The sequence below is a fragment of the Leiobunum rupestre genome, chromosome 11 (assembly GCF_980474605.1).
Source record: "Leiobunum rupestre chromosome 11, qqLeiRupe1.1.hap1, whole genome shotgun sequence".
NCBI lineage: Eukaryota > Metazoa > Arthropoda > Arachnida > Opiliones > Sclerosomatidae > Leiobunum > Leiobunum rupestre.
In genome coordinates this window covers 25,803,411-25,829,492 of record NC_143394.1, presented here as the reverse complement: position 1 = coordinate 25,829,492, position 26,082 = coordinate 25,803,411, and the positions used below count along the sequence as shown (strand labels likewise).

General features: G+C 35.8%; 1 protein-coding gene across 3 annotated transcripts; it reads left to right on the top strand.

Annotated features, from left to right (window-relative positions):
• The first annotated feature begins 527 nt into the window (after positions 1-527).
• On the top strand, positions 528-25,225 carry LOC149922054 (uncharacterized). 3 transcript variants are annotated; one of them, XM_090164257.1, is made up of 4 exons: positions 541-581; positions 16,226-16,348; positions 16,426-16,596; positions 24,913-25,225. In XM_090164257.1, the coding sequence occupies exons 3-4, from the start codon at positions 16,506-16,508 to the stop codon at positions 25,191-25,193; spliced, it is 372 nt and encodes a 123-aa protein (XP_090020383.1). In that variant the 5' UTR covers positions 541-581; positions 16,226-16,348; positions 16,426-16,505; the 3' UTR covers positions 25,194-25,225. The 3 variants fall into 3 exon arrangements, with proteins under 3 accessions (XP_090020384.1, XP_090020383.1, XP_090020382.1); XM_090164256.1 differs by having other exon boundaries at positions 16,226-16,356; XM_090164258.1 differs by lacking the exon at positions 16,226-16,348 and having other exon boundaries at positions 528-581.
• The last annotated feature ends 857 nt before the right edge of the window (positions 25,226-26,082 follow it).

Here is a 26,082-nt window from a genome sequence, read left to right as displayed (position 1 = left end):
ATTTTGGAAATTCTATTCGATTGGTAATCGAAATGGTTTGAAAATTCACTATTCGCACATCCCTAAGTGACGCGATGAATATTCCAGGAGAATAGCGAAATGTATCTCTCTTTTGACAGGTCAGCCTAGCCCTTCACCAAACGAGACTAGAGTAACGTCAGCTTCGGTAGTTCAAGTTTAGGTGAAAGCTACGTTGGTACAGAGTGCGGAGAGAGTATAGGACTATTTAAACAAACATGACCGCAATAGGCAGCATAGTCATTTGACTATGGTAGGCCGATAATATATTATTCCAGGACTGTACCTATACTTTATGTCCTTGAATAAATCAACATCTCTAAAGTCATTTCCTGATAAGGCTAGTAAAGTTTTGGTTTTACTTTGAAATCCATTCGCAAGTCGTTGAAAATATCGGAGAGAAAATTGAACAAATGCCCCTTATCTTAAAATCACATTGGAGTATCTGTAAAACATTCGTGTATAAAGCTTTGATATTTTCAAGTTATTCAAAGTTTTTTAGTATAAAATACAATTATCGTACTTCAGTCGTGGAGTGAAAGGAAGTCGAGGAGAATAGTGAGGTAAGATTCAGTTTTGTTGCCTACAACCAAGTGCCGATTTTAAATAAGCAAGCTTATTTAGGGGAAACGCCCAGGGATGATAATACTTTAATAAAAATAATAATAAGTTAGGCTAACACTGAAGGCTCCGCCCTAGACCCAAGCGACTTTTATTGCCTTAAATTCAGGTGGCCGGTTAAGTTGTGTAGGACTGTGGTGGCAAGCTCTACATACTCGAAATAAAAGGCGCCCTTAATTAGTTTAATTGTGAAATGAAGCTTTAAAATAGACTATCATTTCCTTCGGACAATAACTTTGGTACTGACAAACTGTCATCTTTTCTCCTACAAAACAAACTCTGCCGGGTCGTTTTGGTATAGAGTTTAAATTAAGGCTTAGAAGGTTTGCAAGTTCAATATTCGTAGTTGATGATTAATGAAATTAAAAACGACTTCGTTATATTTGCATATTTAATAAAATATTTATGATATTTACAATGAAAGTCCGACTAGTTTCGTAAATATGCAAATATAACGAAGTCGTTTTTAATTTCATTAATCATCAGAGTTTAAATTATTACGAGTAGTTACAAAACCCTTTATCACCGGACATCTTGAAACATCATTTTTTAATTATCGACGATAAATTTAAAAGATATTAAACAAAGCGCTTTAGTATATTTAATGATCAACTAATCCTACGCCTTCCGTCTCTGCGGCGAGTATGTTGCGTCTTTACAACCTTCTCTGTGCCAGTAGTCGACATACATGTAGCTTGAGATACGTTTTAGCCTTTTTTAACGAGGTTTCAAGTTTGTCAAATTTTAATTTTGTAAACGGGTTTTAAATATTGAGAATAAGAAGAAGTGCCTTTTGTGTTTGCGGTGTAGAATATGAAATTGTTAACGGCGATATTAAGTCCGGAAAAATGACGTCGAGGGTAAGGAAAGTGAGCAAAGAGTTGCGTACATGGCTGTGCTTTGGCAGCCTGCGGAGATGGGGAAAACGGGGAGCACTCTTGAGTCACCTGCCCTCCCTCAAGAGAGAGATTGCGACTTACAAAACCCCGGTCTATTTCGATTAATCTCGCATTCACCTGTGAAGGCTCTGCTCTTGGCAATCGCTCCCGCAAAAGAGGGAGAGTCGAAACTCTCAATAAATGTCTCTTAGGAAGGCGGGAAATTCGAATTTCAAAAGGATGTTCTCTCTTTAATGGCCGATAAATTCTATTTGTTTTCTGCCTTTTAACCAGAAGGGAATTTAATTATTAGGATAATTTGCAATACAGTATAATTGAATTCATAGCGTGTCTGTATTCATTTACAAATTAATTAATCGCGTACAAATAAACTTAATTTAATGTAAAAACACTCTCAAAAGCTGCACCACAGCCGATTTGGGAATCAGTTAAGCACTTGGTTGGTGGAAGCTGTCGTTGAAGTCGGAGTTGAGCAGCTCGAGCCAAACTCGCGGGGCTCCGAAACGAAGTCCAACAAATTAACCACTTAGATGATGTTGAACGCGTTGTCAGCTCAAACGCAGTATATCGGAAAATAAAGAAAATCGAATTAAATTATCGCGATATTACTAAAACAGTAATAGAATTTCTTACCGACGATGGCGATAGGACAAATTCAGCTAAATAGCCTTAGTTTAGCTAATATAGCCTCACCGGTGTCGCTAATTTAAAAATATTGAAAATGTCACAGCTGAAAAAAATTAGAACATTTTGGGCAAAGATGTCCGAAGGAAATAGTCTCGCTAAAAACTCATTATCTACATGACCACTAAAGCCTAGTTCCCACTTAGCGAAAAAAACAATTTTCGCGCTGAAAATTGACGCTCGCGAATAAAATTTGCGATTTTTTTCAAATTCGCCACTAAAGTCGCGTCTCCACGGTATCTAGCGAATGTTCTATTTTTTGACGTCCACACCTTGGCGATAAAAAGCTTCAGCCAATCAGAAAACGCGTTCCCTCGATCTATTCAGCTCCCGTCCGTCACTTATTAAGCCTAGGTCTTTAGAAAAGCAGCTCAGCCAAATTGACCAAGATACTGAAGTAAAGGTAATTATCTCACGAATAGAATCGTTATTTATTGAAATTATCAACAGGAACATCCATTTGGTTCATTTTGAACTGATGTTTTATGTTAGGCCTAAAACATTACTAAAAACCCGCACGAGTTGTTTTCAGCGTTTTTAAATTTTCGCGCTAAAGTGAGAACCACTTCCCCAGCGACCGAAAAAACGCGTCTTTTTATTGCGCGAAAATTTTATTCGTCTCGAAAATTCGCCAAGAGAGGGAACTATTTTTTGTCATTTATATTGTCACTTTTCCGATCTGTTACGTTATTACCTTTTTACCGTTTATTGATTTATAAAATATTGTACTCTCTTATCAAATCGTCATTGTATATGATTAATCAGTCAGTGTGATGGTGCAGAAATTGTTAAAACATTATTCTACACAAATCAGGTTGAAGGGTAGTATTAGGGGCTTAGGGTCTCCAAAGGAACAGATGACGAAGATAAAAGATATATTTCTTGAATAATTTTGGTAATTTTTTATTAGATTTAAACACAAAATAATTTTATTATATAATATATATATATATTCCGAATATCAAAATCTCCCACCATGATGAGATTGTCTAGCAAATTTCGATAATGTAGCACGACTTGTTTTGGAGTTATTCGCATTTTCTTGCAAATTTTCCCTTTTACGACCTTTGTGATTTTGGTTAAATTTTTCTCGACTTCCTATTGGTCGAATCTGATCGGGTTCTGGCTATTCGGGCTTAAAACGTGACGGGGAACACGTTTCTAATTGGAACCAACTTTCTAACACTTACGGTTCTCGAGATAGTTTTTGGGTGACCTTGAAGACATAGTTCAAGGTCATCAAAAGTTTTAGAGTAGGTTTCCCCTACACACTCTATGCGACCTAAAAATGTCAAATTCGTACCTAAAACTGTTTTGGAGATATTCACCCTGGTCCATATTTTAGTGGACACCCTGTATATACATATTGTCATTTGTTTGGTATTATTTGTTAGTCGTGTAGTGTATTGTAGTTGATCTGTGAATATTATGAAAAATGGAAATGAAATAAATCATTATTATTATTATTATATGCATCCGTTTAAGTAGGCACGCAAAGTGCAAAGACGCAAAGTATGGGGCCGCAAAGAGCTACGTCGTTAGTTGAGATCAGTCCCCCGTTGATAAGTAGCAGACTTGGAATTAGCGGGAGTCTTGGGGCCAATGGCTCTTAATAAAAATCAGTGGGCTCTTAAAATAAATCATTCGAATGGGGGTTGCGGGCCACCATGGCTCTCAATTTAATTAAAAAATATTTATTAAACATTTTACAGAAATTTCTGGAACATGATTTGTACGCCGTTTTTGAAACTCTGTTTTCCTACCCTATACGAGAGCGGGATCTAGCCAAGGGGCTAACCACTCTTAGAAAGTCTGTACACCGATTACGCTTAGATTAGCACTGCCAAAGGCAGGGACTTCAAAGATTACGCGTAATCCCATTAGTACAGTCAAAGGTACGGCTCTGTACACCGATTACGCGGAGTGATCAGCCCCTCGGATCTAGCGTTACAAATGATTATGTGTGATATTATGATATACTTGCTTGTTTTAAAGTTAATAAATGTTATGTAAGTAACGTAACCAATTTTTATTTTCCTATTTTCCCTACCTAATTTTAAATTTTTCCCCCAATTCCCCCCCCCCTGGGCCAGTGGCTCTCAATAAAAATAAATTTAATAATAAATATCACTATTTCCAAGTCGGATAAGTAGGCACCCAAAGTGCAAAGGCTGCAAAGTGCAAAGGCCGCAAAGAGCCCCGGCTTTTAAGACAAATGTAATGCAAACATCTTTATGCTCGCAATGAGTATGGAATGCTAATAAAATAGTTCAATTTACCATTAATGATAGTGTTTAGCTTTTCCTGATAAAATACGCGAAAAAGTAGATTAGTCCATAATTAAAAGGGATAATATATCTAAAACCAAAACAAATTTGAAGAAATTAAAGAACTTACTAATAACTCGTACCGATAGGTCTTCGAGCGAATCTCGGATCAAATAGATCTTCGAGTAATAAACTACATAAAAACTAAATAAAATAGCCAGAAATTCCAACGGTAGACCGGTTTCGTTCTATTTGGAACTCATCAGTACCGTGCGGGAAATCTGGCTGGCGACTGTTATATCGAAAAGAGAAACTAAGCCTAAACATTAAAAATTTCAAAACGCGTTGCATAGCAACGGAAAGCCGAAAAGGGGGGAGTGTTGATGTTTGGAAATATGTCTGTAATTGTTGTGATTGGATTGGTAATTTCTTAATTCCTTTAAACGTAAGATTTTTGTAATCAGAAAGAGCCAGAGCGAGGATAATGCTTTAATATTTAACGAGCGTGCTTCATTCTTGTAGAATGTGTAGGATTCGGGTTCGAAGTTAAAAAATAAACCATTAGTGCCCGAAAATAGAAGAGATCCCTATCTACTTTTACGCGTTTATGGCTTTCAGCTGGGTTCCCAATCTCACTCGCTCTTTTTCGCAGCTTTGTTGTTCATATTGTTTCTAGAAAATAACAAGTGCTTTCTCGGAAAATTAGTCACTCCTAGGAGTGGCCGCGAAAACTAAGACTGAAAAGGAAAAGTAGAAACAGATACTATTTAGTAGAGTGGTGGCGTTAAGACAGAGTCTCAGTTGAGATTAAAAAATATTGTTTGCTCTCCCAAAAAAATTTAGTTTTTATTTGCCCTCCTTTCTTGGAAATGTCTATATTTAAAAAACATTTTTCTTAAAGTGCTTATCGCCAATTATTTCTGGATATTTTAGAGAATCTGTTTTCTTAATTCGTCAAGGTTTAGTGGTGATAAACTATTTATATTTTCATGGAGTATCATCAAAAGAGGTTCCTTCAGCTTTGGTTATATAATTGAATATTTTTGCCTTGAAAATTGTATCCATAAGGTAGATTAGGTTTAAAAAAAACCTAATTCCACGAGCCATCAACGAATAGTTGAAAAGTATTTATTTATATAATTACCTTTCAAGTAAATGATTAACATAAATGGTGAATTTCATTATTACTTCAACTACTTTTTGATTTCACTTTAGCATTCCTTTAATGGAGATAGGTTTTTAACTATTGTAATACAGAAAAATTTATACCAAGGGGGTTTAGTTTTTCAAATAAACACTGATGGCTCACGGCGTCGAAGGCCTACAACTTACACCAGAATAATTGCAAGAACTTTGCGATTACTACGAGGGGCTGATCACTCCGCGTAATCGGTGTACAGAGCCGTACCTTTGACTGTACTAACGGGATTACGCGTAATCTTTGAAGTCGATGCCTTTGGCAGTGCTAACCTAAGCGTAATCCGGCGTAATCGGTGTACAGACTTTCTGAGAGTGGTTAGCCCCTCGGATTACTATTCCAACTATTAAATTCGTTAAATGTGTCGCTTTCGTTAACTCCTTTGGAAAATCCAAATTGACTTTTGAGAGCATACCAAATTTCAACCAATAGTTATACAGTTATCAATTTAACACATTATTCTATAGTACAGTTATTGGTCTGTTATTTGATAAAGTTGCTGAATCACCGGCTTTAACAATAGAAGTAATTAATACATAATTATAGGAAAGTACTTATGATTGATATGCGTTATAACAAGTATGCCCAAATGGACAATCTTTGGTAAATAACCACATTGACCTTTAAAAGAGTGTTTATCTCAAAAAATATAAAAGTCTCATAATTAATATGACTTAAAACCTGCCGATTTCAACCTTGTGATCGCAAACTTTTTTAACTTTTAAAAACTAATCGATGTTAGATTATTAATTCCAATAGTATTGTAATCTCGTAGTTAGCTTATTCAATTGTAAACATCGTAGGTAATTACTGGTTTAAAAACATTACCACCTTTTTTTCGGTGTGTTTAATTTGCTTACCACCGATTTTGTTGAACTCGGGTGTAAGGTAGACCTTATGGTAGTATAAAAATTCCCAAAGGCAAAAGCTGCAAAAGGCTTTAGTTTTACCATGGCAACCTAAAATGTTTTTGACCTCTCCAAACAAAAAATCTCTATTTTAAAAAGAACGGGATTTTTTCGGTTTCAAAACTTACCCAAAATAATAAATCTATTTTGGGTAAAATTTATCTATTTTGGGTAAATTTTTACCAAATTCGGGTAAATTTTGGTACAATTTCAATAAATTACATGAATAAAGTAATATTGAGATAATTTTAGGTAAAATTGCGTAAAGTCGAAAAAAAATTGTTTGAAATCGCCTAAATTTGGGTAAAAATATCAAAATAGGGTAAAAATATCAAAATTGGGTAAAGATATCAAAATTGAGTAAAAAGACTAAAATTGGTTAAATTTAATAAAATTCGTTAAAAATTAGGTAACTGTGATAAAATTTCGATGAATTTATATAAACATAAGAAAATTGCGTAAACCTTATAAAGTTGGACGAAAATTGGGTAAACGCAATAAAATTCGTTAAAAATTAGGTAAATGTAATTAAATTCCATGCACGTGTTCTGCATCGTTTACAATTTCGCTGTATCAGCAAGGCCAAATTCAATTGGTACTAACTCTTTTAAAGAAAGCAGAACCTTAATTGGATTAACATCCATGATAAATTGATAACTTACGAAAACTTTGTGTATAAACCTCAAGTGAAAAGCTTTCCGATATTTTAAGTGACACAATATCACATAAGTTTAAAGTTTTATAGTTTTATAATGTTAAATAATTTACTCAAATTGATGCATTAAACCATATAATGATATAAAATAACATATAAAAATTAAAACAAAAGTTTATGTCTTTGATTTAACGAGAAATAGCTAGCAGGTAAATTAAATTAGGGATGGCCAATTTTAACCGAATCCGATACCGATTATAGCGATAAAACCAATATCAATATAGATATTTTAACCGATATGGCGAATTTAAACCTATACCGATTCTTTCCGATACTTACCGATCTATCGAAATCGATATTTATTGATATCACGGCCGACCTTGATCACGTGTGGCACGTCACGCGTTATCAAATTCGGTCGCGCCAATTTAGCGAAATTGTTAACAATGCAGACGATGTGCATGAATTTAACCCAATTTATCTAGTTTTTTAAAATTTTTATTGCGTTTACCCAATTTTCGTCTCACTTTATAAGGTTCATCCAATTCCATCGAAATTTAATCACATTAAAATAATTTTAACGAATTTTATTAGGTTAACCCAATTTTGGTTTTTTACTCAGTTTGATATTTTTTACCCAATTTTAGTTGATTTCAAACAATTTTATTTGTTTTACCCAATTTAACTTAAAATTATCTCAATATTACTTTATTCGTGAAATATATTGAAATTTACCAAAATTTACAAAAAAAATGGTTAAAATTTACCCAAATTTTATCAATTTTACCCAAAATAGGTCAAATTTATAGTTTTGGGTAAGTTTTGAAAATTTTAATTTTCTAAAATTTTGAAGAAAATCCCATGCTTTTTTAAATGGAGATTTTTTGTTTCGAGAGGTCCAAAACATTTTCGGTTGCCATGGGAAAACAAAACCACATTGTAACTTTTCCCTTTGGGAATTTTCATACTACCATTAGGTCTACCTAACCCCCGAGTTTCAACAAAATCGGTGATAACCACCACGGGTAGTCTCCTTGTTAGTAAGTCTATTGCGATAATTAAAATATCCCTTTTAAATTTCTGTATTCAATGGATCTTTTTAATTGTAGTTTAATTTTGTCTCCTGTTTTAATACTTTTAATTATAGCTGAGGTAATCCCACTCACGCTCTAAGAGGAAGCTCCGTCTCACAAAAAAGAATCAGCCTGATTGTTCTTTAAAACCACCGACACGATTGATGCACGTGCCTGTGACGTTGCATATTTCAGTGACGTGTTTCCCTCCCGTCTCAACATAGTAATTTTCCCTAAGAAGTAAAATCCGTTCTTGAGTAGAGATTAGTATTAATTAGACACACAGACGGTCGTCTGTGTGTATATATAGGTAGTCTCGAGTTTAACATTAAAACCTCTTCCTTCCCCCACCGTAACGCTATGGAAAAATTAACCCGTTTTTCCACCAAATGCTATGGGACTTTCTAATGGGCTTCAACTATTTTTTGCGCATTTTTAACTTAAGAATGGTTTATCCGATTGTTATAATTTTTTTAAAGGAATCTTCGTTTAAGAGTAGGTTGTGTGCTTTTGTATATTTTATTAAATTAATTACCAAATAAGTCTTTGAAAATTAAATTAAGAACATTCTTGTAAAAATTAATACCACCAGATGTCGATACAACTACGGCTCCAAATATTTTCACCTTGGTTGTCTAGCCACTATTGATTATGACTCTACACCACCATCAAAAAGAAAATGGCGTATCGCCACGATGCACTAGCTCGTGTGTTAAGTAAGCCTTGGCTTACACTTCGATTATTAAGCCTTTTTGTTCTTTTCTCTTTGAAATCCGCTCGCGGTCGAGTGGTTAAATGTGAGATATTTGCGCTAAATGTGAAAGACGAGTTCGAATCTCATCAAAAGGGAGTAAAAATATTTATATTTAAGATCCTAATTTAATAATACAAATTAATTTATATCCTGTTTACAAAACGGAATCATATCATAATATCTCAATTATTATTATTCTTCTTCAGTAGACAAGGGGGTTTTCAAGGTCCAGACTCCCCCTCCTTGAACCTAACTTTGACTGTACTACATTTTCCCCCTTATCGACTCCTCTTAATATTCACATACTTAGACCCCCCTTTGTCCAATTTCTGGCTACGCAGTGTTGGGTAAAATACTTTAAATTCGGTATTTAACAAAATACTGAATACTCTAATACGGTAAAGTATTTAAAATACAGGGTCTTTTTTTTTGCTCGGAAAAGTGTTTTTTTTCAAAAACTATTTATAGTACCGATTTCAAATTTGGAAGGTCAATTCTCTATACCGGGGGACATCAGTTTGAGAAATTTGAGCGTTTTCGGTAATGTTTTTCACCAATTTTGAAAAATTATTTTTCGACCACTAGGTGCGAGATAAAAAATTTCTATTATAAAGTTGTAGGCCGTCATCGAAAACCCTTAAAAATTGTTCACTCGACGAAAAACAATTTATTTATCAGTGAAAATTCGAGCTTGAAAAATTTACAAGTTGGTGAAGCCAAATTACGATTGTTTGAAACGATAATTGAAACCGAATTACCTAATCCAGTTGAAACTTTGGTTAAAAAAACGACCGGATTTAAAAAACACGAGGCTATAGGTCAATCCTAAACATGCATTGGGTATTTAAAGGAAAACTTTGGGAGATTATTATCAGTGTTTGATAATATTTCGAACAATGCCTCGTTATTCAGTAGCTGAGCGTACCGAGATAGTTGCCATTTACTATGGAGAAGCAGCGCAAAACCTTAGAAGAGTGACTGAAATCTTCGCAGAAAGACATCCAAATGGAGCACCATCTGTAAATACAGTAAGACGAGCAATTCACGATTTCAATCAATTTGGTCACTTGCAACCCAGGTTTCGCGGATTGGGTCAACCGGATTTAGACTTCGAGAACAATGTACTCGCGTACTTTGTGGCATATCCTCGTCACAGTTGCGCTAACGCCGCTGCTGATTTGGGTTGTTCTGCAAATCGTGTGTGGAAAATTCTTCGTAAGAATCGCTATCACCCATACAGAGCTACGCTCCACCCAGGACTAATTGACGGAGATCATCAAAGACGTTATGAATTTAGCAACTGGTTACTAAATGCTGTCCAAGAAGATAGACAATTTTTGCGCCATGTTTTGTTCTCCAACGAAGCGTCATTTTCTAGAGATGGGCCCTTTAATCATCAAAACAGCCATCTTTGGTCTGACATCAACCCACATTGGGGTTTTGAATATCATCACCAGGTTCAATTTGAACGGGTCAATGTTTGGGTTGGACTTGTTGGAAACCGTTTGATTGGTCCCTTTTTCCTGCCGACAAACCTCAACGGCCAAAGGTATTTACATTTTCTACAGAACGAACTGAGTGACGCAATCGACGACCTTCCATTGGCTGAAAGACGTCAGTTGTGGTTTCAGCAAAATGGCGCCCCTCCGCATTTTTCCCGGCAAGTAACTGAGCACCTCAACAACGAGTTTCCTGAAAGGTGGATAGGGAGAAATGGTCCAGTGCATTGGCCAGCAAGGTCACCTGACCTAACACCGCTGGATTATTTTCTCTGGGGATTCGTTAAAGCAAAGGTATACGCCACGCCCATTGAAACTAGGGAGGAACTCATTAGACGAATAATCAGTGCTTGCCGAGACGTCACACCAGAAAGGGTAGAGAAAGCGTTTGAGAACTTAATTGTCCGCGCACAAACCTGTGTTGCAGCCAATGGTGATATTATTGAAAATGTTTTGTAAAAATTTATGTGAATAAAATATCTGCATTAAAAAACCAAACGTGTACATTTTTTCAAGTGTGAAAACTCTACTACGTTTGTATTAGACTTGTTCCCTTTTCAATTATCGTTTCAAACAATCGTAAGTTGGCTTCACCAACTTGTAAATTTTTCAAGCTCGAATTTTCACTGATAAATAAGTTGTTTTTCGTCGAGTGAACAATTTTTAAGGGTTTTCGATGACGGCCTACAACTTTATAATAGAAATTTTTTATCTCGCACCTAGTGGTCGAAAAATAATTTTTCAAAATTGGTGAAAAACATTACCGAAAACGCTCAAATTTCTCAAACTGATGTCCCCCGGTATAGAGAATTGACCTTCCAAATTTGAAATCGGTACTATAAATAGTTTTTGAAAAAAAACACTTTTCCGAGCAAAAAAAAAGACCCTGTATAATACTAAATACCCACAGCATAAAGTATTTAAAATAAATAAAATACTTTATTTTTGTATTTTAAAATATTAAAAATGAAAGACTGTTCGAAAGATTGAAAATATTCCACTTTTGTGCGCCATCTAAAAGGCAGATTGTCTCGTAACTCTCGAGTCCTCCCTACTGCAACGCCACCACGGCGGATAAGCGGAATGTTTCATGAGTTTGTGCGGGAGTATAAATTAGACGTATTTCTTCCGCTTGATGGTGTTGTATGGAGACTATTTGATGGATAAAGTATTTTTGCTAATAAAAATCTGTATTTTGTTCAAAATACAAAAAATTTATTTAAATATTGTACTAAATATTTTTTCTAAGTATTTGAAATAAAATACAAAACACTGAAAAAGTATTTGAAATTAAGTACAAAATACTGAAAAAGTATTTAAAATACTACCAAACACTTACTATGTAATAATGTAAGTTAATGTTTAATTTAATCTTCTTTCGCACTAGAAACAAGACGTTTCTAATGCTGTTAAATGCATATTTATTAACTTTTCTAACTGGTAAAAATCAGACGTACCAATCCCCTCCTTCCCCACCAGAATGATATCCCTGTACATATGTTACATTCTCTATGGAAAATATAATGTTTTTTTAGGATCCGCTTAATTTAGTAGTATTTACGGTATAGTGACATCTTTTAACGCGTTAAAACCTACACCCAATAATTCGCCACTTGTTTTTTTAAATATTTAGATTTAAATATTTTTGAAAATTATATCTTTGAAAATAACACTGGCGGAACGATAAACAACCACACTGGTGGTATGATAAACAACCACACTGGTGGTATGATAAATAACCACACTGGTGGTAAGAGAAATAATATTGATTGTCATACGAGTAATTAAATAGTTAAAATTCTGATAATAATAATAATGGGAATTTTGAACGGCTAGTTGTTCGCAATTCTAGTGGTAATGCAATTAACCAGGGCCGTTAATTTTTTCAGCAACTAATTTAACAAATGAAAAGAAACTAAAGCTATTTAAAGTGTTACAGAAGCCCGGGATTTAGAAATGACTTTACATTATAAGCAAAATTCAGATGAATATTTGGGTTTTTTAGATATCTATACTATATTCCTAAGTGTCTTCTGTCTCGCGTCTGTTTCTCTATAGACGTCCGATCCGTTCAACCTAGGACCGCCAAATTTCGCACAGCTATTCTTATCATCGATTTCCAATTAAGTTAAGTAATTAAATCGTGTATTTTTTCCTATGGAAAGGTGCCGTGAATCCTGCAACCTACATACAACTATACAACCAATATTTTTCTGCGTCAGTCAATTTAGCGGCTGCACTGAGGGGGGGGGGGAGGTTTTTTTTTTATGTCTCAGCCCAGAGTTGCCAGATGTACGATCCGGATCGTATTTGTGCGATAATTGGACCCTCAGTACGATATACGAAGGCTGGATCGTATGGCAAACATACAATATTACGATAAAATAAGATCCAAAATACGATCCGTGTTAAAGCTATTATATTTAGAGTGGAAACCTTTACAAATCTCTAAATAATGCGGTGGCCACTGATCTTAAGCAAAGGATATCTACCAGATTCCGGACTCCCACTTCCAAACACGCTCTTGCAGAAGTTGCGATTTGACGGGGGAGTGGTTATTGTCGCCATGAATCACAAATATTTCCAAAATATTTTATCACGTGTTTTATAATAAAGTCCAGGGGGGTTAAAAGATGGTAGTCACGTGACTTTGTGGAGAACTGCAGTGCCATCTATCCTAAGAAATACGAACTATTAAATTCATTTTATTTTGCTAATGGTAGTTTAAATTTTGATCGATTCATCTAAATTACAGAATTATAATTATTATTTAAACCATTTTGTAAAGAAAGGTGTAAGTTAATTAGTTGTCTGCAGTATTTAGTTTATTTGGAAGGAATAATTTTTTCTTTACCGTCGCACGGCCAACTATGAACATGAGATACCGAATCGAAGTTGGCTGTGAAATAGTAGTCACGCGATTTTGTTTTCCCATTTTAACAAGTTGGTTAAGACCAAATTTACTTTATAGTTTCGCCTATTGAGCTGTTTTCAGTCGTACGATCCTTCTTAATCTGGTATGATCCAAATCAAAACTATATACGATAATCTAGAGCTTGGGAACTGGCAACCGTGACTCAGCCTTCACGGAATTTTAGTTGTAGCTGGGGCCCGGCCGAAGGACGAGCTACCCAGCTAGTCAGACTAGTATAGACTAGCCTAGTCTATACTATATTCCTAGGTGTCTTCTGTCTGTCTTGCGTCGGTTTCTCTATAGGCGTCCGAGCCGTTCAACCTAGGACTGCCAAATTTCTCACAGCTATTCTTATGGCGCAAAGGCAGCGAGTCGCGCTATTTTCATCGATTTCCAATTAAGTTAAGTTAATTAATTAAATCATGTATTTTGCCCCTGGAACGGTGCCGTGAATCCTGCAACCTACATACACCTATACAACCAATATTTTTCTGGGTGGGGTGCATTTGGCCGACTCCGCATTTGGCCGACTCCTCATTTGACCGACTTTTCATTTGGCCGACTGCTCATATGTCCGAATGCCCATTTGGCCGACAGCTCATTTGGTCGACTTTTCGGTCGGCCAAATGAGCAGACCATATGGCCGACTACTCTTTTAGCTGAAATTCTGGTCGGCCAAATGAGCAGCCCGTTTGACCGACTGCTCATTTGTCCGACTACTCATTTGACCGACTGCTCGTTTGGCCAACTGCTCGTTTGACCGACTGCTCGTTTGGCCGACTGCTCATTTGAACGACTGCTCATTTGAACGACTGCTCATTTGACCGACTGCTCATTTCACTGACTCTTATACTATAGCCTGTCCTTATCTATGTATTTAGTGTTAGGTTGACTTATAGAACGGGCAATGTATTCTAAGTATTGGCACCTGACGGCGCCGCGCACTAGCTTCGCTCGAGCGCTGGGGGGCCGGACCGGCGCCCCCCCAGCCCCGCTCTTTATAACCAAGCTGGGCTTTCTAAAACGCGACCTAGAGGACAGTACCTAGCCAAACGCACCTAGTATCGTCTAAATGACATATGAGCAGTCGGCGAAATGAGTAGTCGGCCAAACGAGTAGTCGGCCAAACGAGCAGTCGGCCAAACGAGCAGTCGGCCAAACGAGCAGTCGGCCAAACGAGCAGTCGGCTAAATGAGTAGTCGGAAAAATGAGCAGTCGGTCTAATGCACTGTCCATTTGGCCGACTGCCCATTTGGCCGAATTCTCAGTCGGCCAAATGGACAGTCGGACAAATGTTCAGTCGGTCAAATGAGTAGTCCATTTGGCCGACTGTCCATATGACCGACTTCTCAGTCGGACAAATGTGCAGTCGGCCAAATGGACAGTCGGCGTAACGTGTATTTTGTGGTCGGCCAAATGAGAAGTCGGCCAAACGAAACTCTCCCATTTTTCTGCCTCAGTCATTTTAGCGGCTGCGCTGGGAGGGGGGTAAGGGTTTGGTTGATGACTCAGTCTGCGCGGGATTTTAGTTCTAGCTGGGGCCCGGCCGAAACAGTCTTCACGGGATTTTAGTTCTAGCTGGGGCCCGGCCGAAGGACGGGCTACCCAGCTAGTATATAATATATATGTAATATATAACTATATAATTTATAAAATATAACAAATAAAACATTCCTAGAAATATATGCGTGTATTGTTCTTAAGAAAAAGCTCAGCTACGCTGAGCAAAAAAAGTTGATAAATAGGTAGACCTGAGTCATTCGTTGCGGCCAAGAAGGGACAGGTATTTGAGAGGTTAATAAATTGTTTTAAATGTAAATTAATTCCAATAAATTTTATTTTTGGTATTACACACATACGTAATTTACGAGGCTACCGTATACCTTTAAAATTGTGTAGTTTTGGAATATCGCCTTCTAGTGACCGACGCTGTATTTATATATCAAAACACACTAAAAACTACATAACCGTAATGGCAACCACAATTGTTTACTACCCGTAAAGCGCGTACTTTATTTATAAATAAACGTTGAAATTTTAACAAAGTGTACAACACCAATGTACAAATATCATCTTATGTATTGCTGTTTTCCTTTCAGTGTCGTACAGTTAGTTTCTGTTCTTCTACCCACTTTTTTAGTCCGTGATAACCGGGATTGAGCAGTTTGATAACCATTTTCTATATTAGAGAAACTTAATAATTTTTCTGTTCAGACCAAAGAAATTAATATCATTTATAAACCAGGATATAAAAGCCCTTGGAAAGTTGCTCACGTGTTTGGTTAATTTCTAATAACTTTGGAGCTAGAAAGTATTTAAACACGCTCAAACTGGTAAGTCACGGAGACCTAAATATCGTGTCCGTTAACCACGCTTGTGAAATCTTCAGGATGATTAGCTCCACTTGCGCGGAAGGGGAGAGATACGAGGGGTCTAAAAATAGTACAATTCAGTCCATAAGTTTGGTTTTAAATGAACATGACTATTGTCAGTTAATAACAATACATTCAGTAAAATTAAATTAAATTTGCGAACGAAAGCTATCGTTACGCCCTTTTCCTATGTCGTCGTGAACAAAATAGGTAGCGTATTAACAGATGCTAATAGCGTTGAGTAGCCTGTAGCGTAAGCAATTTCATATTTGTATTTCATTATGATTGTACACTATTTTGTGATTTCTACAAAGAACAATTGCGACGCACATATTTAGGCAATTTTATCTCATTTTACAACAGCTGACGCTAGATTATAATTGCTACTTTGGAAGAGCTTGGCACCGCAGCATCACCTAGACTCTTTTCGCCAGCGAATTGAAAAACAAATCATACCCAAGTAACACTTTTATTCTCAAAACATTGGTATTAAAGTAAAGTCGATCATCAATAGCGGTAAATGGCAATAAAGTTAATGAACCATTTTTTTTATTATTATTTAGGTGATATTGAAAGTGGCAGTGTATGTGAGAGAGCCATAGAGGAACAGTCAGTGTTTAGAGGACAACAGTCATATGAGACCATGGATGAAATTAACGTCGAAAATAATCATGAAAATGAGACGCATTTAAAGAATAATACAGAGTGTAACGCTAAAAAGTCCAGAAATAAAGGTAACGTCGAAGAGGACTGTATGTATGAAAAACCATAACGGATAAATCAGAATCATTAGAATAATCAATTGTATGGTCCTTATATAAAGGAATGTAATAACAATAATGTTAAGACAATTGATTTGCGTTACTCCCTTTACAAACCATGCTAAAAGACTAAGCTTCTAATCGCAAAAAATTAAAATCATCTTAGTATCTCATTGAAAAATATACATCCATTGTGCCCTATATTTGAGCAGTCCGTTGCAATTTATAACGCAATTCTTCACAACTAGTCCCTGGCGGTTGCTACATAGCCGACATCTTTTATTCTCGGGTTGCCGTTGAAAACCAACGTTCAGATAATTAAATCAAAAGTCAAAATTTAGCCAGAGATTCCAACAGTAGACTGGTTTCACCCCTGGGTTATTTATTCCATACGATTGCGACCAATCATGTCAACATGGGTCAATCGATTATTTTTTAATTTTAAACACGGATATATTTGCCTAAGAAACGGAAATTCCCAAGTTTTTAGCTGAAAATATTAAGAAGTTATAGAATAATCATAGTTTTACCAAAACCTCCTTTTTTGGTATAGCGTACCTTGATTTCAATACCCCTTCGCTTAAAGTTTAATAACTTTTAAATATAATTTTTTTTAACAAAATTAGACAATCTTAAACGAATCAAAAACTATTTTCTTGAAATTTAACACTTTTAAAATTTTATAATTTTTATATCATACAAAAATGGTTCAAGTTAAGATGTCGTCCCGTTTAGGCCATGACAGACGGTTAACTTATGTATATAGTCATCATAGCTAGCACATAATTGACGGAAAAATATAATGCGAAGAGCTTCATTTACATTACATCCAATAAAAATAATAATAATAAAAAATAAGTTAATTTTATAAACGTTTGATCTAAAATAAATCAAAAGTGTGCTCAAAACAAAAACTCGAAATACGTGAAAATCCAATGAATCTAAATAAAAAATAAAACACTTCTGGGTTATTCCATGGATAGGAAGGTTTGCATAAAAATTTTCAGAATTGTTTCTATGATTTATATGTGATAAAAACCAGCCTATTTAAAATTTTATTTACCAAAAAACCAGACACATATCAGTCTTTGGGTATTCAAAAAATGCAAAAAAAAATCCGTTTGTGCCATAGTCGGATATATTGTTTATTCTGTTTCAAGAGTGGGTTTCTACCTTATAGAGCTTTAAAGAATGCTTAATGCGCTTGTTTAACATAAAAACACGTAGCTAAATAACTAGTTAGCAGTTGGTTTTTTCAACAGTTTTTTAAAGGATAGTTAGTAGGGCTGTGCGTACTCGATCATCATAAGCTTCTGACATCTAGAGTGTATTAATAATATAAATTTCAGTTAAAATATCAAAAAATAGCCTTGAACTACCGTGTTTTAACGACCCCAAACACCAAATGCGTAGTATTATTCCATCTAGAGTAAAAATGGGCTTCCCTTAGAAAGCGTCTAGGATCTATAGGATATTGCTGACTGCAATTTGATTTAAAAACATTCAAGCAACTCGTGAATTTTTACGACTGTTAAAACTCCTTTGCGTTACAATGATGGGGTCTTTCATGAGGGAATAAGCGGAACCTATCAAAATTTATCAGTTACTTAATGACACAGAAAATTAGAAAATAATATAATATATACATATTTTATATCGTAGGAATTAGGATGATTACTTTTTTATATCAAGGACCACTTCTGCGCGTGTTTCCTTACCATTGTGGATGAGAAAACAGACGCCTTAGCCATGGACTTTTAATCTAAGAGGACCTGAGAGCGGGCGCGCTTTTAACCTCGGGGAAGGGATCAGAGTACTGTTGGAGATTAGAAGTGGGCCAAGGTCATTGAAGAAAAGAAATATGGCGCGCGTCTATCGGTCAGGATAAAATGTTGTTAGCACTATAAAGAAGAAGAAAGATGTTCACAGCGATCATTTTTACGCCGAAAGGTTAGTTTTCGATTCTTTTAATGTTTTATAATTAATATGAGTAGTTTACTAGATTGAAAAATATTACATATTTCTAAAATTATCATTAATAAGTTAGGCATTTGTCTGAGATCCACGCATGATAATATTTTCTCACAGATTATTTTTGGAATAACCAGCAGAATCCCTAATAATAGAGGAATATATAGACTTAAAGTTATCTCTAGCCCAATCACTGCAATGTTGGAAGGAAATTTAATCAAATTTTAAAAGGACGTGATATCTATTAGTATGCAAGAATAAATATGCAACACTCTCACCAGCGAAAAAGAAAATGAAAAGAAATGAAACCATCAAATCAAGTAGGTTGTCGTAGACATATAAGTATGTTTACTGAAAATAACGCCATGTCTTTTACGCACTTTCACAGAGATCACGAAAGAGAAGTTTCATGAATCCGTAACAACAAGTGTGAACCTTTCAGTGGCCCCTCCAAATTCAAAATTGGCCCCCCCAAAATGTTTGCAAAGGCTCCCCCAAAACTTATGCCGTAGCTTACCCAACTGCAGAAGAATGTATAGACTACTAAGATAATACTTTCGTATCGATCTACCAGCACATCTTCAGTGGCGTACCTAGACCCTTTGACGCTCGGGGCGGATCACGAATTTGCCGCCCCTCAGAATTTTCAAAAGAGCAATCGTTTAATAGTTAAAAACAGTTAAAAACTATGATACTATTTTAAACTATTTACTGGCTAACTTGTGTATAGTACTCAATTAACAAATAACCACACCACTGTTGTAACTCGCACGTCCCGAAACAGCTGTAGCGTTTCTAAATAAACGTATTATTGTGCAACGTAACCATTACTAAAATCGAAATTTTTTGTAATTGAATGAACAATCGGGATTTCTATTCCCGCCACAAGAACCCCGCTGCTTTCCGAACTCTTGCTCTAAGCAACCATGATTTATATGACTAGTTAAAACGAATTTAGATTTTTTCTTAATAAGAAATCGAATTATCGCCGGAGCTGACTTCGCAGTCATCAAAAGGCCTTCGACTGTCTCTCGGCTCAAAGCCATATTCTTTTTTTCAGCTGCGGGTAATAGAGGTTGGTAGATTATCGACTTCTCTTTGCCAATCCAAAAAATATTCCTCTAATGGTCCTTCCAGCCACTATAACATAAACAAAATGTTTTTAGGTAAACAAATTCAAAATTTCGTATCAATTTCTTAATTAACCTTTAACTTTTCGTCATCTTCGTACTTGAAGACTCCTTCTTTAAATTGTCGAACATTCATACTTGTAATCGAAAAAACGATTTATAGTACAGATGAATTTGATGCTTTCACGACATTGGTCACCAAACTCCAAGTCAAGGGAATTTGCTACTGTTCCACTGAAGATCTGAGCTGCAAGCCTGACTCTCATACGACTGTGAGGATCTAATGATACGTGATCCCTCGTTAGTTTTGGAACTAGTTTCATTGTTCGTGAAAAATTCAATTCGTACAGTCTGACTACATCAGTCCAATGAATCTGCTGACCACTTTTAATCAGGTTTTTGCTTTTCGTGTGGAAGTTGCTGTTACTGTAAGCGTTTCTAGCCGTCTTGACAAGATGTGGAGCGTCGCAGATGAAAAAATTCATATTTTTTCATCGCAAGCAAAAATATTATTCCATTTGAAATCGTTCTTCACAAAGTAGCGAAACATTTTTCTGTTTATACTCGCGCCATCTGCTGTAACGACAAGTACCTTCACTCCATGAAATTCCAATTTTGATATTGTTTCCAAACGATCCTGTGTAAACTGTCGGTGTTCATATCTTTGCATGGGAAATAGGCTAAGGGAAACTTAAAATTTCCAATGATTCTTCTAAGCATTACCTGTAGGACATGGATAGCCACTTCAGGTAACTCGCTATAGTTTCATTTCTTATTTGCAAATTTTCATTTCTGGTTCTGTCAAAGTTACTGAAGCCAACCACTTCCCCAGTGCTATATCGGTATAGAATGTCTTCTTTTTATTTATTTCATCTATAATAACAGACACGTACGCTGATGGTCTTCGGGACCACTTGAGTAGAGCATTTCCTTAGCCTGAACTAAACATTCTTTCCTTAACCCAGCCTTAAGTCCAACGTGAGAGCTGTTGTTGTAAAGCGTTATGTTTGATGGAAGCTCGAACATACCACTCGAAGCCATAGCGTTGTACGTTGATGAAGACGTTTTGAACAAGTGAAGGGCCCACTTGATTATCTTTGGGTGCCACCGTCGTTGTGTTTTACTTTTGGTTTTGAGGATATTTAATTGCGGCTTCACAAACAGTCTTTTAAACGAATTTGATGGTCAGAGTTTTTTGCTTTTCTAGCGGCTTGCAAATAAAGTCGCTATCTTCATCGGAAAAAAATTGGGCAGATTTCTTGCAGTCTTTTTAAATAGTTGGTGTCTTAACTTTCTTTGATTTCTTTTGAAGAGCAGTTGACTTTTGGGTTTGTGTTTTTAATTTCTTTACTAGTTCATCTCTCTGTAAATAGCTCAGTCATTTTTCTCCACATATAGATGCAGTGACTTTATTCTGACTGTTATGCTATTAGAACTCTTTGATGCTTCGTGCAAAAATCACACAACTTTTTCTACATTAATTTTGTTTTTTATTTTCGTGGCTTTGAATTATTTCACAAAAAGAGGAGTGTAGTGCGTTGTCGCATAAATTAATGTACCCTTCGGATTTTTCCTTAGTTTGTAAATGATTTACAAGTTCTTTTTGGGTAATTCCAGTGCAGAGAAGAAATCTATCCACCACATTCGAAAAGCATATCTTCATTTTTGACATCCGGAAGAAACTTAATTAATGGGTTATTTTAATTTTCCATTGATCTTCAATGCCCCGCGTAATTCAAATTCTTTTAGAGTGAAAGACGTTGATATTAGCCCTTTATCTCTGTGCGAGTAATCGGTCTCGAGTCCGAGTCGTGTACTCGGACTCTGACTCGAATATTTTAATTTTTATTACTCGAATGGACTTTAAGATGAGTCCGTTATTTTCCACCGAGTCCGTTATTTTTATTGGTTTATTTTTTTGGAAAAGTCCCGTATTGGCAGTTCACGCAGTTTGTTTAGTCAGAGGTCAAGTGACTCACATGGATAGTTTGAGCTACGGTTTTAGTTTTGATTATATTTTTAGTTTCGGTCCTGCAGAAATGGAGGGAAGACAGAGTCAGATCTTTAGAAGATGTACTCCCCCTTTTTTCTTTATTCAGATTTTCAGTGGAAAATATGAGTAAAAGTTAAAAATCGAAGAAGAAACGTTTTGATGATACTTTTCAAGAAGAAATTTTAGCTCCTGATGAATATTCTAATTCTTCAATTTCTTCTGTGGAAAATGATCAGTCCCAATTTCAAATTGACGTTGAACTTGATAGAAATGGTGACGAAATTGACAATTCTGATGGAGCCTTGACAGAAAATGCAATTGAAACTAGTGCGTCTAAGAAATGCAAGTCTTTGATTTGGACTTATTTTGACCCAAGACCAGATGGAAAAAGTGGGCAATGCAAAGTTTGTTAATGTAGTCATTAACTCGAAAATCGGAAATACATCTAGTATGAGAAAGCACTTGAGATACAAACACCTTGGAGAATATACCGCATTTATGGATCTTGAGAAAAATTATGATACAAGTTGACAAAAACGTATTGAGGAATAAACAATTCCAACAATATACTCGATTAAGCACCCAAAAGCTATAGCGATAACCCAAAGTATTGGTCGTATGATCCCTTTGGATATAAAAAGTTGTATATGCTATCTATGATGTTGGACCCAAGAATTAAGACAGTATTATTGAGAGGTGCTGAAAACAACAACCGCACAGCAGCAATGCTACTTAAAGCTGAATTGCACCCTTCTGGTAACTATTAATAAATATAAAATTCCCAATTAGCTAAGTAATGGCCTAATACCGAAGGCGCAACCGTAGACGTAACTCGTAACGACTTGTTTTGCTCTTTTACAGGTACAAAAAAGACGCTGCTCATGGACCGCCAGCTCAGGAAGATAATATGAAGAGAAATAAAAAATCAGGCATATGGAAGACAATTGCGAAGAAAAGCAAACTGGTGACCATGACTAGTCGTGGAACTGGGAACAGTTTAAGCGACCAAGTTCATGAGTACCTTAGGCCCAAGTCATAATGCCTTTAAACAGGTGGCCGGGTTACAATGCGTACAATTAATCTTTTTTAATACTTTAAAAGAATTAAAGTAAAATATTATATTGTAAGTTACTGTATTTTGTTTACTTAAATTAGTAAACTACTTCTTATTATAAAAATTGGTGATAAGTATTTTAAATATTAATTACTGATTTAATTTTTGGGATGATTCTGACTTTTGAGCAATAAAAGGCTTAGATAGGGCTCAACTGCAAATTGGGGACTCTGAATTAATTTATGACTCGAGTTGGACTAGGGAATAAATTTAAGACTCGAATTGAACGCGAGAATAAATTTAAGGCTCATACTGGACTCGATTTGAAATTTAAGACTCGAATAGGGCTAGTGGCTAATTCTTAGAGACTCAAAGACTCGAATGAGTACTCGAAAATGGGACTCGGACTCGACTCGAAATCCAAAGAAGAGGACTCGCACAGCCCAGTAGCGAAGCCAGGATTTGTTTCGGGGGGGGGGGGGCACACCATTGAAAAAAAAGTAAAAAAATAAAAATATTTGTACGTACGACCATACGTTTCGGGGGGGCATGTGCCCCCTGTGCCCCTCCCCCTGGCTACGCCACTGGCACAGCCTTAATATTTTGTTTCATTAATGCAATCCCTTCTTTCTCAAGTAAAACTGTCCAATTATTTGGAATGTTTCCCGGCGATTGTTTGAACGTTCACGCATTTACTAAAACCAGTCTTAAAAGTAGCGTTGTTCAAGCTTGAAATTATTTCAGATGTACGACTATTTTCTTCCGTGCCATTAGTGGTATTACTCACATGATCTTGACAATGACGTATTTCAGCCTCAGACACGCCAACCACCTCATTAGCTACCTCACGTTCTATTTGAACTTCATCATCCCCCATAGATGCATTAGGCAAAATTTCAGATATGTTCAGTACTTGATCCGCTTCTACATTCTGAAGATTTGACGAAGCCCATGACTGGTTCTATTAAAAAAAAAACTCTTATTATTTAATGTTAAACATGCAATAACCATTTGAAATCACACCTATCATAAGATTTGTGGTTTCCCAAGTTTCTTCAAAAGGTATGGGATTTGGCTATCAAACTGTTGACCCTTTTCCGCCAACAAAATGTTTTTGCAAATGTAGTACAATTTTTGGGCAAGTTTTTGCTAATCAAGCTGTGCCATCTATAATGCGACCTAGTATAGTCTCTTGTGGTGCGAATTAAACAAGGGAGAACGACTGTGGGATGAATCGATACCACACGAAGGAGTTTTCCCTCCTGTTTGCTTTTCGCGTTCCTTGTAAATCTTAAAGCCTTAATTAATTTAAATACCGTAAAGAGTGAAAACTGACAGAGAATAGAAATTCCGCCTTATTCCATCGCCATTTGAAAATTTAAAGTCACGTGGTTCAAATGACCTTCTCAGATTCCCATAGAACCTCTCGGTCTGATCGAAGCGCGGGGAGAGATAATTTATACAGTGGAAGGCTAGCCCTCTCTGGTCCTCTTAGATTAAAAAACCGTGCCTCAGCTAGCTCAGGCAGGAAACGACCCTTCGACCCTTAGGCTACCGTCACAACGTCATTCCACGAGTGAACTGACCTCGTGTTCTATTATTTCTTAGACGGGTTATATTTGACCAGTTGTTGACCGTGCAGTAGCACCACAAAGTCAACTAGATTTATAGATGGACTTTTATAGATAAATATAACCTGGCTAAAAAATAATTGAAGTGACTAGATACGGTAATCCAAAAGTTGAAGAGGTTGAAAACAAAAGAAAATAATGATATTAAAACACTTCGAAAACACTCAGGTGCCTAATACAATTATTTGTACGCTGTGACCATTAAGATATTTAGCAAATAAACTAGAAAATTAAAAGTTATAACACTTTCAGTTCAAAACATTTAGAATAATGATGTTAAAGGAAATAAAAATTTTAATTTTCTCTGAGTTCGAAAGGAGAATTCTCAATTTTTCCACATCAAATAGCTCGGGCCAGTGTTCTTCAAATATAATTATGGGACTAATGGTACCAACGCGTTGACTATAAAAACAAATATGTCTTTACAGACACGTTTGTAATAAAGTAAAGACGATATTCAAAAGCAGTAAATCGTGATTGACTAAATTTATCTAAAATTTCTGTATTTAGGTGATGTCAAAGTTGTCAGTGAAGTTGTGACCACCACAGAGGATAAATTAGTGTGTACAGGAGAAGAACCAGACGAGGCCATAGAAAAATATAATGTGGAAATTAATCTGGAAAATGAGTCTGATAACGACGATAATTCAGAATGTAACGCTAATGAGACTCTGATAAAAGGTGATGTCGAAGACTGCTGTAAGTGTGAAACAGCCATAGCCGATAAATCAGAGTTTAGTGCCAATATAATTATAATTACTTTTATTTTAACTTCAAATTGTAACCTCTAACCAACTCTCAATTAAGTCTCTTTCAAGTCCCCAAAAATGAGCCTTCCCATATGAGACTAAAGTGAAGTCTTAAATGACTCTTATTTTAATTTATTTCTATGTATAAAAAATGGTTTCATAAAAACCAAAACCCTTTTTTTGGCCTAGGAGCGCGCAAAATTTTAAATTCGAGGTCAAAATGTAACTTCATAAAGAAAACGCCTCAAACATGGGGAGTATAGTAGTTTGATAACTTCGGTTCATTTACTTCTGATAATACTTAAAAATCCTTGATCCTACATTGAGAGTAATTGGCGAATAAAGTAAGACTCACATTTTGGTAAGGGTACTCTCTCCGATACACGTACCATCTAAAGTTTTTTGAACCAGGTGAGGTAAACATACCTTAAATAAAAAACGCTTGTGGAAATTGGGGTCTTTGAATTGGGTAGCACAAATCCACGGAATTCCAATTTACATAATATATTTAGGCAACTTTATTACACATATCCTACTATGAGTTTAAATTGTAGATATATATCCTACTATAAGAACTATTTAAACTGAAGCATTTCCAGTTCACTAGTTGTTATAAGTCTTTTATCTTTATTATCCTTTACCTCGTAAAAACTAAAGAATCAAACCATATATTTTAAATAAAAAAATCAAATTAGAAATAAAATAATTACGTTAGTCGTTATTTTTACTAAATTAAGTCACCAAACCACAGTCGAACAGGCTTATTTCACATTTCTTTTCACGAACAAATTGTGCAGATCTTTATCGTTTAATTTATTCACAATGAACACCCACCATTAGCACGGGAAACAAGAGGCAAGTTACAAAACGTATCGTTCCGTTTGTGTTTCGAGTTACAAGCTATTGCAGAAATTGGAGAAAATTGAACATT

What these genes read in the sequence shown, in the direction of transcription:
- LOC149922054 (XM_090164258.1), top strand. Translation starts at nt 16,506, where the DNA reads ATGGATGAAATTAACGTCGAAAATAATCATGAAAATGAGACGCATTTA. An exon ending in TAAAAAGTCCAGAAATAAAG is followed by an intron (nt 16,597 to 24,912) that starts GTAACGTCGAAG and finishes TTCTGTATTTAG; the next exon opens with GTGATGTCAAAGTTGTCAGT.